The 15295-nt window shown below is 32.9% G+C and overlaps 1 protein-coding gene across 1 annotated transcript; it reads right to left on the reverse strand.

Annotated features, from left to right (window-relative positions):
• Positions 1-241: 241 nt before the first annotated feature.
• Positions 242-14945, reverse strand: LOC124538853 (hematopoietically-expressed homeobox protein hhex-like). The gene is made up of 3 exons (XM_047116084.1): positions 14467-14945; positions 1521-1696; positions 242-394 (listed from the first exon to the last, which is right to left on the reverse strand). The coding sequence occupies exons 1-3, from the start codon at positions 14912-14914 to the stop codon at positions 269-271; spliced, it is 750 nt and encodes a 249-aa protein (XP_046972040.1). The 5' UTR covers positions 14915-14945; the 3' UTR covers positions 242-268.
• Positions 14946-15295: the final 350 nt, after the last annotated feature.

A 15295-nucleotide genomic window follows, 5' to 3' on the forward strand; every position in this document is an offset into this window, starting at 1 on the left:
CAGATTGACCATATCTACGAGAATATTTAAAAGCCCCTGAGACCTAACTAATAATCCTAGCAGTTCGGTGTCAGTATTTTAATTTTGTAGCCAGCAATCTGTTATAAGAAATCAGAAAATTCAAATGTAAAGATTTTACATCACTATTTATATTTTAATCAATTAACAAAAGTTTTTAAAACAGGAATATATTGGAGACTTTCAATGGCTGAAAAACCATCCAAACATTAAAAGAAGGTCGTAAGTTTGTATTTTTTATTTTGTTTTGTCAGTCTTCATCGGCGATTTGCACTTCATCATCAGATTCATCAGCTGTAGGTGGACTGCCGGCGTCCGCTATTTCAGGCGTCGTGCGTCTCCATTTCGCTCGTCGATTTTGAAACCATGTTTTTACCTAAAAACATATTTCTTATTAAACGCCATAAATTATTATAACGGTGAACTGACAAATAGGCCACCTGATGTCCATAAATACTGCAGCTTTAAGAAATATCAAACCAAACCCTGCATCATCAATGAGCTTGGGATCTAAGATGTTATATTCCTTGTGTCTGCACTTATAGTGGCTGTGTTGGGGATATTATGTGAGGACTAGGTGGTAATTATGTTTGCACAAAGCCTTTCCAATATTATATAGTATAAGTATACAAAAACGTAGTTGTTTTTGGAGCTTTGGAAGAATAATTAAAGAAGATAGAAAATACTTATTAAGTAATTGGTCTCTTCGGTAGAATTTACTTTAAAAGCGGTAGTCTTTTTTAATTAATGTAATTTTACAATGCCTTACATGTAATTTAACTTATAAAGGCCTACTTTAATAATGTACGTTTTTGTTAGATTTGAAATAACGTCCCTGTGTTGGTTGTGTTGCTAGAAATTATTATTAAATACATATAAGAGCTGGGTCTTCGCTTTGGACTCGTTAACTAGAATTCTGATTGAACAAATTCCAGATATACCTGATATTGAGGAAATAGTAATATACTTATAATTAAAGGTAAATTTTGTATCTAGAACTGATCCTAGGTCTAGGATCGAGCCTGTAAATCTCACCACTGGGCAGCTCGTGTACCGTTGAGTAAAGTTTTTTTCAATCCACCATAATAAAAAAAAACACTTTTATTTTTACTGTCTGTTTATTTAAAAAAAAATTCAAATTCTTTAATCAGCATGAAGCAATTTACTCTTATGTAAATTGCGTTACGAAAAGTAACAACTCGGACTAGAGAAGAAGCAAAATCAAATCAGCAACGTATAACTAAGTCTTATTTCATCAAAATCGGTAGAGGTGGTCAAAATTTATTAGTTTTGGTAGAACACGTACTATTCTAAACCAGTAATATTCTACTTGTTATAGCTGTTGCCGACGATCGTTGAGTAAATGGGACTCGTGGTAAATCGTATAGTTTAACAGCGTTCTTCGCATATTTATCACACGTATGAATTAAAGTGGGTAAAACTACAAGGCACGATAGGTATTTAATAATTATTGGCTACTGTATAACTCAATTAATGCTAACCTGTCGATCACTAAGTCTTAACGAAGCTGCCAGCGCTCTTCGCTCGTCAGGACTAAGGTACTTGCTGGCACCAAAACGACGCTCCAAGGCGCCGGTCTGAGCTGCACTAAATCTCACTTGTCCACCTTTCCGTCGCCCCCCCACTCCCCACCAGGGACTACAGCATGAAGGTGGAACTGAAACAAGATTTTATATGAACATCTCTATTTATTTTATTATTTTATATGTAGACTATTTACTACATTCCAGCTCGAGAATACCTTTGGATTGTTTTTGACTAATCATTAGCATTATTTCTATAATAATATTTCACAAAAATATTTTGAACTCATTATTGAGGCTTATTAAGAATGAATATTCGTCATTTCTTACAGGATAATTTAATTGCAGGTCAACTGTGTACCAATTTCGTAAGAGAAAAAGAGTAGCAATTGAGTTTATTGGAAACTTTTCTCAGTTAAAATTACATTTTGAAGCGATTTGGTTTCCTTAAAGTAGTAAAGTAACAGCCTGTAAATTTTCCACTGCTCGGCTAAGGTCTCCTATCCCATTAAGGAGAGGGTTTGGAATATATTCCACCACGCTGTTCCAACGCGTTTTTGTGGAATGCACATGTGGCAGAATTTACAGGTTTCCTCACGATGTTTTCCTTCACCGTCGAGCTCGAGATGAATAATTATAAACACAAATTAAGCATATATATATAGAGGTACGAGTTCTAACCACAAGGCCATCTCAGCTTGATTTCCTTAAATATAAATAACCATTTCTATTGAAAGTAAAATAAGACGACACATCATTTTGGTTAGCCAATGAATGACACGCGGACAAATGGTTATATATTCTAGGTACTTTATAAATAGTGGATACTTTTCCGTTTCAGCGGTTTGATTGAGGGCAATCTTTTATGTCTAATGGCTAGTCTAAAGATCCGACAGCTGAAGCTAAAAGGATAACTTGGCAGCTTGGGTAAAGATGCTTCGATACTCGTACACAGCCTAGTTTGGGCCAGACCGGAAATCCCCAATTTCGATTAAATTTCAACTAAATCCGATTAACGATATGCGTTAACAATTTATAAACATAAGATAACAGCTATAACACTATACTTATTAAAGTATCACTAAAGCTATCCATGAAATTTAGGATAAGCCTTTAAACCGCTGCCTTGTATCATCAGCTTGCAAAAAAATATTGATTAATTGTTTAGATATATGTAAATATACAAAGTAATTTCTTTCGGCGATTATTCATAATTATCAGCTTAGGTTTTCCCACAGTCTTATCAGAAGCTGTTTATTAAGAGCTAATACTCATTTGTTTAATCTAAGGGTAATTATTTTATGAGACTTAGTTTATCAATGGAAACATACATGTGTCAGCACTAACCTCGGCAAAGCAGTTCCAAATTAACAATACACAATAAATATTGATAATACGAATGTAAGTGTTCAATTTTAGAACGTAATAAAAGTCATTTTATACAAAATGGACCTTTAACACAACGTGATACGGGCGATTCGTGATGGTGATAGGTGCTTTTTTAATCGTTTTTGTACATTTAGATTGCCCTAATTATAAAGTATGATAAGTATCAGTATTTGATTGATGATACAATCGATTGATAATGTTACTTGTGTTTTTTTAATAATTCTATATCTTAGATTTATTGAATGGTTTCATTTTAATTTTATTTTTCCTTGAATAACATTTCATTTTTGAACACATTATAATCCGTCCAAAGTGAGTGACACATTTATTGTTTCTTTTGATTACATAAGAACTGTGATTTAATTATTATTTGTTCATCAACGTTATTGTATATCAAATCAAATCAAAATATACTTTATTTAAATAATTACAAGACTTTTGAATCGTCATTTAACGAATTACATTAAGTAAAGCTACCTCTTAATTACAACTTAAAGAGTTACGATATAAAGTGTATTTGTGCTAAAATAAAACACTATTTCCTAATCTTGTATATCACTGTCTAACAGATACGAGGGACTTTTTTTAGTGCCTTTTATCTGTTAGTTTTAGTAGTGTTAGCGATAGAAGATAGATAGATGAAGACCGATAGATTTAAAAGTAAAATTGAAACATGACGTGCTTCAAATTAACCCTATTTAAACGAGATGGGAAGCGTTTCGATACCTCCAACGCATTAAGTCGTGTGACAAAATTTGTGATTTTTCAGGAGAGTGATTTTTAACTTTCATCTTTGCATTGCTCAGCAACCAAGTACAGTTCGTGATTAATTTTGGTACACAGCACAGATTGTATGTTCGAGAGTATAATAAAGCTTTACTATTGAATTAAAAATTCATATTTTAATGAAAATCGGTAAACAATAAAATCTTACGACTTTATTCGTGTTGTCACAAAGCCTTTACTTTAATACTAAACGATGCATATAATCGTAAGTAGTAAGTAATAATAGCAACGGCGTATAATCCGCAAACGTCGACCACGCATAAAGCCGCAACTTCTGTGTTGCAACGTTTTGCGTCGGACATATATAGGAATTTTTGTTCTTTTACATTATACGACGTCGGAACTGAGCCATGGTTCATTTGTGCGCGCTCTAATGGTTCAACGCAAATCGTCGCAACTGAAGACACGACTATATGCGCGGTAGTTCAAATATGGTTTTCACGTATGTGTAGTATTTATATTTTAATACAAGTCAATGTGCCACAAATCTTGGGAGCTAAGATGTTTTAAGCCTTGTGCCTGAAGTTATGTTATCGCTGATACGCCGCCGATTTGCAGATAAATCGAGAAACAAAATTCTCCCTGTACTTCGATAAACGTGATGTTGATAAGTATGATGGATGCCATTACGCAATATAAAAAATAATTTTGCAAATCTTAGTGTAAATTCAGAGAATTTCAGAACATAACATTCTCATCTTCTCCAAGCATATGTAATTCCACCGAATACGGGGTGAGAAAAAATAGTTAAAAGTCAAAGATCTTGGATCATGGATTTACTACACTAGCGATACTAGATAGTCAATAATCTACCATCGGCTTGGAAATTAACACTTCGGATTTGAGAACCGTTGAAATAAATTAAGCCTGATATATATTTTCTTTAATTTCATATTCACAAATATAGATTTCGTGTACAATTAATAAATATAAATAATAAATTTCAATAATCAAGTAACTGAAAAAAGTGAGTGACGAGTGTTATATACTTTACTTGGTGGTAGGGCTTTGTGCAAGCCCGTCTGGGTAGGTACCACCCTCTCATCAGTTATTCTACCGCCAAATAACAGTACTCAGTATTGTTGTGTTCCGGTCTGAATGGTGAGTGAGCCAGTGTAACTACAGGCACAAGGGACATAACATCTTAGTACCCAAGGTTGGTGGCACATTGACGATGTAAGGAATAGTTAATATTTCTTCCAGCGTCATTGTCTATGGGCGATGGTGACCACTTACCATCAGGTGGCCCATATGCTCGTCCGCCAACCGTTACCATAAAAAAAAATAAGCTCAACAACGATATTGGGCAAATAATATAAGAAAACTATTCAAATAATGAAATAAAGTGGAAATCACAGTAGAGAACAGGTGATCCTGAAATACATCTGTTTTTACTTATCATCGAATTCTTTGCGATTTATAATAATTTATGAGCTGTCAAAGCAACACTGATACCCATGATTTAGATGATCGATGACTAATGAAACAATTATCCCACCGGATATGTAAAGACGATTATTAAAACATCAAACAAATCATTTTATCTTACGTAATTATAAAGTATTCAATTATAAATAATATACATGCCTTTTTTAAATACAGATAAAATAATAATATTTTAAATGAAAAGAATTATTAAAAAAATAACTCATAAACATAAAGTACGGATATTAATTCATTGGTGGGAAAAATGTTCATAACGAAAGGCTTCGATTCTAAGATCCATCAGACTATTATAGGATATATGAGAGTTACATAGATATTTTAGTATTTATAAAATGAAATTCTGTGTTTCTTTCACCAGTTTTTCTCAATTTAGGGTTTTTCTTTTTCCGACTCCGATGGTCAAATTAATCACTACCACCGGGTAGTGATTAATTTGACCATCAATAAGTAAGTACCGTAGTAAGAGCCGAGATGGCCCAGTGGTTAGAACACGTGCATCTTAACCGATGATTTCGAGTTCAAGCCCAGGCAAGCACGACTATATATACTATATGTGCTTAATTTGTGTTTATAATTTATGTCGTTCTCAGCGATGAAGGAAAACATCCTGAGGAAACCTGCACGTGTCTAATTTCATTGAAATCCTCAAAGGGAGAGGAGGCCTTTAGGCCAGCAGTGGGAATTTACAGGCTGTTGTCTTTGTTTGAGCTGGTATACCACTCTGCTCCAATGAGGGTTGGTGGATAAAAATGTGGCAGAAATTTTATATATACATATGATGTACTTTTGCAGATATCAAAATGTTTTTTGGTATTGATTTTGTAATGGATTTTAATGCCCCATTTTCTCTTCGCTATTATAAATTTCAAAATGTATGTACATATACAATATTAATCCAAAATGGAAAACGGAAATACTTTACAATTTTTTTTTGGCATAACGTTTTGTAAAACTATTTATAACGGATGAATCGCGTATATTAATTATTTTTAAACATCCCGACGTTTCGAGCACTTTGCAGTGTTCGTGGTCACGGGCAGACTAAGATGACATTTGTTTGACATTGACATTGACTATGGAATTAGAGGCAAATAATTCTTTAGCTTTCCTTGACATCCTTATTATCAAGAATCCTGACAATACATTAAGTCACACAGTTTATAGGAAACCCACACACACCAACAAATACCTCAATGGTGACTCGCACCACCACCCTAGCCAGTTAGCTACCGTTGGCAAATCTTTGTTTCAGAGAGCCCACCATCTCTGCGATGCTGAACACCTAGAGGACGAGCTACGTCAGGTCAAGCTTGCACTCCACCAGAACAAGCTGCCCGTGCCTCGCCAGCATCGCAGAAGCCGTATCAAGCCACCCACAGTTGAGCGACAACCTGCATTTCTACCATATGTGAAGGGAGTTACAGACAGGATTGGCAACATCTTGAAGCGAGCTTCGATTAAAACCGTTTACAAGCCTCATAAGAAAGTGAGCCAGTTCTTGAGACCTATCAAGAGTAATATTCCTTTACAAACTGCAGGAGTATATAAACTCGAATGTGAGTGTGGTTTATCTTACATAGGCCAAACAAAGAGAAGTATCGGTACCAGGGTCAAGGAACATATAGGAGATGTCAAAAATAGGCGTTCTTCTAAGTCTGCAGTCTGTGAACATGCTCTGGATAAACCTAACCATTTTATCCGATTTGATAAACCACAGATCCTCGCTAGAGAACACAGATTCATTCCTAGAATGATACGCGAGGCTATTGAAATTCAAAAACATCCGAACTTCAATAGAGAAGATGGTTGGAGACTTTCTAACACCTGGGATCCACTTATTAAAAATTTGAAATCCCAAATCCAACAGACTGCAAGACCTAAAGATACAGTTAGTGCCTTCTGCGTGCAACCGGAACGTTACTCAAGATATCAATTGAGAAATCGTTGGCGGTAGTTGTTAATAATATTTCCTTTGTTCTTCAAATAGACAAATGTCATCTTAGTCTGCCCGTGACCACGAACACTGCAAAGTGCTCGAAACGTCGGGATGTTTAAAAATAATTAATATACGCGATTCATCCGTTATAAATAGTTTTATTTAAATGTGTAATCATCGCGAAAATTTAAGACAACATTATAACGTTTTGTGATATGATAAATATACTTTTATTACAATCGGTTTGGTATTTTCCTCGTATAAATGAAAGATACAGATAAAGATACGGGATCAACAGACAGGGTGATTAGAGATCATTACAGATTCGAGATAAAAATTATATTGTTTATTGAGGAATCTCTTCATTTGATGCTAAATTTTTTTTATGATCAGGAAGTAAATCAAATTCGTTTTTAAACGGGAAGAAGTCGGGTAAAGCAGCTAGTTATATATAAAACTACTTGATTTAGAAGATAACTAAAAATATGTGTTGTTGACAAAGTTACTTATCGCGTTTTAATCGGGGAATAATCATTTATTGACTGTTGACATTAAAGACACGGTAAATGGCAATTAGCCGAGCTTAATTATTACAAAACTAATAAATCCAATTATATTACGAGGTTACTGTATCTTTATTGGAAATATGCATAAATGTAGGTACTAGAGTAAGTAAATGTGTTAATATATATGTCTTTCTCTTTTTATGTCGCTCTTTCAGTACGAAATCACAGCACGAATTTTGTGAAATTTGATTTGAAGTAAGTCTTCTAAGACACAAGCGAAGACTCGGGCGGCAACTACTACTTTATAAAGAGATAATAGTCAAACTCAAACTCAAATTGCTTTATTCAATATAGTATTACACTTTCTTATTGATATTTAGTAGTGTAGTGTAGTGTAGTGTTTTATGTGTTGTGGATATTTTAAAATATAGTTATATCAATTAAATAAGGTCTTTGCAAAGGAGAAATGGTTCGGAGGGATATACTATACTAAGTGTTGTGGTTAAGGTCGAGGAACATAGCGTCTTAGTGACCAACGTTGGCCCTGTATTCGCTTGTAAGCTAACATTTTTGACAACGCCAACTTAATCATCAGGTGACAAATTTTCCCATCCATAATATAAGTAGGATTATTTTATTTCTAAAAATACTATTGTTTACAATTATTAATTACGATTATCAAAATTTTTATCTTTTGTACGCAATCGTAACATTTATATAATTTTTTTGTCACTTGTATTCATAAACGAGTAACAATAATTATAAATGTTAATTATATAGAATTTAGATACTTCACTTTGATCTTAGCCAAAAGCCCGAGAAGCGATTTAAGAGTCGAGATAGCCCAGTGGTTAGAACGCGTGCATCTTAACCGATGATTGTGGGTTCAAACCCAGGCAAGCACCGCTGATTCATGTGCTTAATTTGTCTCTATAATTTATCTCGTACTCGGCGGTGAAGGAAAACATCATGAGGAAACCTGTGACAAAACCATGTGACAAATTTAATAGAAATTCTGCCACATGCGTCTTCTCTTGTAATGAAACTGGTTTATTTATTTATTTATTTGAAACAACATTGGCATATTCACAAAAAAATGCAATTAAAATCACACGGACCAGTGCAGTGTGATACACCACTACAGGTATTTACACCACTGTTGAATTAAATAAAAAGTAAAATTCATCTTAAATTAATAATAAAAACTTAAGCTAGAACCAAGTTAGGCAAATATGGCTTAAGGCTTAATACGAACAAAATAAATAATTATACACATAAAAATAAAAACAATGTTAATTTTACTTATGGTGGTAATTATATTTTATTATATGGAATGTGAAAATTGAAAAACAAATGCCTATCTCAATTGTTATTCAAAAATTGTTTGCCAGATTCTTATTTGGATTCAAATCATTCATCATAAAAATAATATATAAGATACCATTCGAACTGATAAATGTCACCAAACGACGATTTTCACTTATTTTTTTAACCCATTTACGTCATTTCGAACCTAATTATAAGTATTTCGATACTAGATGGCGATAACTTATCATTTTTATTTTATTTTATTGCTTATGAAACCTTCGTTATTGTGCTATGATAGGGTGTGATCTTATCTTGAAATATTTAGTTCTGTGTTATTATTTTTAATTAATTAGATTTACATGTATCAATTAGTAATATTAATATCATGTAACGTACGGTGATATAAAATGTTAAAAATAAACGATATAAAAATATACTCAATTCAATTATTATAGTTCAGAAACGTCGTTTTTAATTTATTTGTCTATTTAAACTAAGTACGAACTTTAAAGTGCATTGTATAAATCTATAAAAACGATATAATCATTTATTTATTATATTTTATCAGCACACAAAATCTCTAACAAATAGTAACAGATATTTAATATAGAGATATATATGCTATATACTAAAACTATATTTACTTTATTATTAATGAAATTAGTTGCGTAGTCTAAAAGATTTACGCATACAGACAGCGGTAAGAGACTTTTCGTTTTACTGTTAAATGTTATTTAAGACTTCCACATATCTACAATTATTAAGAGTCGAGATGGCCCAGTGGTTAGAACGCGTGCATCTTAACCAATGGTTGCGGGTTCAAACCCAGGCAAGCACCGCTGATTCATGTGCCTAATTTGTCTTTGTAATTCATCTCGTACTCGGCGGTGAAAGAAAACAGCATGAGGAAAGCTGCATGTGACAAATTTCATAGAGATTCTGCCACATGTGTATTCCACCAACCCGCATTGGAACAGCGTGGTGGAATATGTTCCAAAAACCTTCTCCAGGCCAGAGGAGGCCTTTAGTCCAGCTGTGGGAATTTACAGGCTGTTGTTGTTGTTGTTAAATGTTATTAAATAACTATGTTTTAGTACTCATCAAGATAACGTATTACTTTATTAATTTTTAATATTATTTACCTGTAACAGCCAATCAGTTTCCTAGTAACAAATATTAATTATATTGAACAAGAATTTACAATTATTTAACGATAAACAAGCACTTTTAAATTATAAATTATTTTATATATTTTGTCAGTTATCAGGTTTTGATCGTAAATAGACAGCATTTTTTATTTGTACAGAGAGATAGCGATTACTTTGAATGGTCCACTTATCATATTAGTAATACTGGGCTATTTACTTCGAAAATCGTTTAAATGGGTTTCATTTTGATTAGATATTCGTAATAGGATCATTATTTTTTGACGACCTCTGTGGTCGAGTGATCGGTTTACATGGGTTTGCCACTCCGAGGTCCCGGGTTCGATTCCCGGACGAATCGATGAAGATTATCATTAGTTTTCTATCTTGTCTTGGGTCTGGTTGTTTGTGGTACCGTCTTTACTTCTGATTTTTCATAAAATAAGTGCTTTAGTTACTTACATTGGGATCAGAGTAATGTATGAGTATGTAATGTTGTTTCATATTTATTTATTATTTTTATATTAATTGTATGACAATATTGTTAGTAGGAAGTCAGTATGTATTGTAAAAAAGATAAATTTACTTATATTTTTACCCCAAAGAACCATCAAGACTCTCATTAATTTTTGTTTTACTAATTAAATAACATCAGTATTTTAATTGATACAAGTAAATTATTATTTATATATTAGATAACTCAACTTTAATATAATATTGTACATCAATTTATTAATTAATGAGTTACTTTTCGTTTATTGTATTTACTGATTAAGTTTCTTCGGCTAACTTATTACCTTTTTGTCCTACAAAATTTTATTCTGAAAACGATCTTACTAGGGACGAACGAATTGATACTCGGCAAAAAAATTGTGTTACAAGTTATTGTTTACTTCTAAAACATATAATCTTAATGCCTCTACTAATGATGGGAGATTTAATGATAGTGAAGCAGGTTAATGGACTCAGAATCAGATTTGCGATTCGCAAATATACACCGATTTCAAATATAATAACAATTATAACTACATTATATAAATAATCGTTAATCGACTTTTAAGTAGTCTAATATTTTTCACTTCATTTTACTTAGAAGGGCTAAAAATATTTAGAATACGCAATTATTTCTATTGCTTTTTAAAGCAATTTTAAAAATTGTGTTTTGTTTGAAATTTTCTTTTTGTTTAAATTTTTATTTATTTATATTTATAGTTACGGTGTTAGTGTCGCTATTTCTATTATTTACTTTTATTTGATTTCTTTTTAAATATTATTAAGGCTTTCAACGCCCAACAACGTCCAATTTGTAAGCAAATGATAATTAATGTATTCATTAAATTTAATCATTTGACGAATTCAATCAAATCAAATTTAAACGTTTTAAAAAGCAATTAATTATTTCGAGATTAAGATTCCATGTACGTGCAGACGATAACAAACGATTATTTATAAACAAGCAGGAATTGAATGCTCGGGGATTCTTTCGCATACATTTAATACTAGACGACCCGCCCCGGCTTTACTTGTGTGCAAAGCTGATACTTAAATTTACCACAGAATTTGTTCATTTACGACATCACATTAGAAACTTCTAAAATTATCAGTGTTTTATTATTATATTGTCCGTGTATTATACACTAAAATCTTCCTCTGGAATCAATCTATCTGTTAAAAATAACCGCATCAAAATCCGTTGCACAGTTTTAAAGATTTAAGCTTACATAGAGATATAGGGACAGAGAAAGCGACTTTGTTTTAGACTATGCAGTGAATATTATTATTTTGGTAGCATTTTTTAAAATAATTGCTTTTCCAGGTTAATTGATGTGTTATTATACAGGTGATATTTTAATAAAAATAAATATATTTTACATAGAATATTTATATATTGTTCTATTAAAAATATTTGTGTAATTTTAAGTTTTTTTTAAAATTATCTATAACGACACAAAAGTGTCAATTCTCTTGATCCCGTGCCGTTAACCCATATACTTCCCATATTTTGGGGTTGTTAACCTTTTTGTTCGTTTTGGCATCATCATTAGGCACATAGTATAAAACAAAGTCGCTTACCGCTGTCTGTCCTTATGTAAGCCTACTACTACTACTTACAGCTTACTGAAATAATTATTACAATGAGATTGTATTATCTAATTCGTTTGCAGTATGTGTTTGCATTGTTTCAATTTAGTAGTATCTAATATGAAAGGTTAGTATTTGTATGAAAATGTCGGTGTTTTATTATGACAAATGACGTTTGCCTTATAATTGCCTTTTATCATTTTAAATAATTATTCCATAATTAAAATATGGATATAATTCCTATTTAATTTTGGGCTATATTCAGCAGTGATTCTGGCCACACACACACAACCTTTCAAAGTTTCAAGAACTTTCGTTTTCGTCCTTTTGCATTTTCATGCCATTGTCTTAGCACCGAATTGAAACTTCAAATTCGATATACTGTACCTACATTTTGGTGAGTTATGCTGATAGTTGAGATTCAGTCGGGCCGTTTTCAGTCAATTTGTGATTGATTAGTATTTCAGGGCTTTAATAGAGTATTTCTTTCAGAATATATTAATAATGGAGTTTTATATCACTTTTTAGGGTTCCGTACGTCTGAATACAAAAACGGAACCCTTATAGGATCACTCGTGTGTCTGTCCGTCCGTCGCTTACAGTCAATTATCTCCGAATCTATTAGACCGATTAAGTTGAAATTTGGTACACATATCAATTCCTGTAATCCAAATACAGAGGTGTGAAATTACCAAATACAGAGGAAAATTGACCATTCCCCCCCAATTATCTCCGAAACTACTGAACCTAAAATTATGTAAAAAATACAGAAATTAGTTTTCTCCTCATAGATTATAGGAAAACCTATAAGAAGTCCATGTTATTAAAATAACATGGTAAATCACTCAATATTGTGCGTACCAACTTACATTTGCAGGTGGAATGTGTGGGAGAACATATTTTTTAACTCCAATGTTAAGTTTTGTTGAATCGGTTTGTAGATGAATATTTAATGAAAAAAATAAGCCCACAATGAGCATTCTACGACCAATATTTTAGGAGATATTAACATCGTACGGAAACCTCTACACGCGAGTTCAACTCGCACTTGTCCCCTTTTTTATAGAATATGCCTACCAACAAGAAATGCCTAAAGAGAGTAACTACTGAGTTTCTTGCCGGTCCTTCTCGGTAGAATCTATATTCCGAACCGGTGGTAGCTTCACTTAATTGTAAAATGACGATTCAAAAGTGCTTGTAAAAGCCTACTTGAATAAAGTTTATTTTGATTTTGATTTTTGACCTTTAAAAATTGTAAATCTGTAATTTTGTTTTAGCTCAAATTCGTTAGTCTACATTCAAGAAAGTCGTAGTCATGTGTAATTTGTGGTTTACAGTGATTTTTGCCCATCGAAATGGTTCTTCGGAGTGGAAATCGTCATTTAAAGTAAGCAGGACTTTGAACCTCCATAAGGTAAATTCATGCTTACATTCCTCGATAAAGGTTTTCGCATGGATTATAAATTTAACATTGAAATATTAAGTGTGGATGGCTGCAGCTTCCTGTTTGAATGTGTCCAGAATCCAGATATCTGCTGGTGCTAGCTACTCCAGGGATGACATGCCTATTCCCTTAACTATTAGTATTATCCAATTGTAAATGAACCGCTTGACCGCTTTTTTTTTATACAAATTTAGTTTACTGGCCTGGTGAATGGTGCTCTAAATTATTACAAATAAAGTCATTTAATCGTCCATGGAGCTTTAATACTATATTTCAAATATTCTACGTTATATGTACATTGATTTATTCAAAGTTTCTTTTATCCCAAGTCTCGCTCAGTCTTGCTAATAAATTTTAGTTATAGAATAACCAAACCATTGTAACTAAATTTAAAAACTGTTAACGAATTTACGATCTATATTATGTGTGTACATATATCCTGCCTGGAAGTCAACAAGTATTAATTCCACGCTTTTTCATCGTCTGTATAATCTTGTATTGAATAATAAGCCTTTTTTAATAATGTATTTTTTTACAAATGATTTAAGTTTATGAAACGGCAAAGTTAAAAATGTCTGGAAATTTTTATTATAGAAACGGATGCCTTGCCCCGACAAGGATCTATTGACTTTGCGGAGTCGAAAGCTTGGCGTTATAAGCTTATCCTTACTCCTAGTGCACATACAATGATTGTTACAGATTTTATCAAAGTGTACAATGTTACTATGAATATACATAATATTGCTGTAAATATATTGTGATCCAAGATCATTAAGCATATTGTGATCTAAGATCATTAAGCATTTGTGTATTTACAAATAAAAACAAATGTAGGCTACTAATTGTTACAATTTGTACTGACCTCTGTCGAATGCATACGGCTGTCGTAAACTATACGGAGTCGATACGAATCTGTTGACGGCCAGCTGGTTCCGTAATATCTGATCCGACTTCAACATGTGATCACTGTAGAAGCTCATTGGGTGTCTCGTGTCAATAGGGTATCCAGCTTTCATTCTATATGTCGGCCAAGGGAGATTAGCCTTTATCGGCGTCGGGTACAGGGGATATGTGTTCCGTCTCTGTTCCAAATTCACTTTCATTTTCGTCAATTCGAGTTCTCTCTGAACTTCGGTAATAACGTTGAATTTTGCTTGCAGCTCGTCATGTTTGCTATGATTCTTTGTTTCTTCCTTATCACTACACCTCAGAGGTTCCTTTCGCTCATTGTTCGAGTGTTTGTGAGGTTTTCTCGTGTCGTTTAAAATGTCATCGATTAAAAACGATATTTTCTGACGGCACGCGCACATATCAACGGTATACTTGGTACTGCCCAAATCATTATCAATAATATAGATAGAAGCGCTGTAATTGATAGCTACTTGTTTAATGGATATAGCTAATCTATTCGTTACTGATAGTGGATGGTGTTGCGATTTACAAAATATCTGTAAGCAAATATATGTCTTGAATTTATGATATCAGGGTTGATTTTTGCATGGACTTAATTATTAGCATTACGTTAAGTTTTGTGACTTGGGGTATTTATTGTTCGGGCTTTTAAGGCTGTATTGACAGGTAAAGATTAGGTCATTAGGCGTTGAAGTGTTGTAATGCACAGGGTATACGTGGATTATTGAAGGCTGTCACACGTGTTGTAAGTATTAGCGCGTACAAGGCACTTACTTGTG

The sequence above is a fragment of the Vanessa cardui genome, chromosome 21 (assembly GCF_905220365.1).
Source record: "Vanessa cardui chromosome 21, ilVanCard2.1, whole genome shotgun sequence".
Lineage (NCBI taxonomy): Eukaryota > Metazoa > Arthropoda > Insecta > Lepidoptera > Nymphalidae > Vanessa > Vanessa cardui.

Excerpts from the sequence above, each read along its gene's own strand:
- LOC124538853 (XM_047116084.1), bottom strand. The coding sequence starts at position 14,914 with ATGTGCGCGTGCCGTCAGAAAATATCGTTTTTAATCGATGACATTTTA. Across the intron at positions 1,697-14,466 it reads GCCGTATGCATTCGACAGAG|TTCCACCTTCATGCTGTAGT; the intron begins GTCAGTACAAAT and ends ATCTTGTTTCAG. Across the intron at positions 395-1,520 it reads TAAGACTTAGTGATCGACAG|GTAAAAACATGGTTTCAAAA; the intron begins GTTAGCATTAAT and ends ATATGTTTTTAG.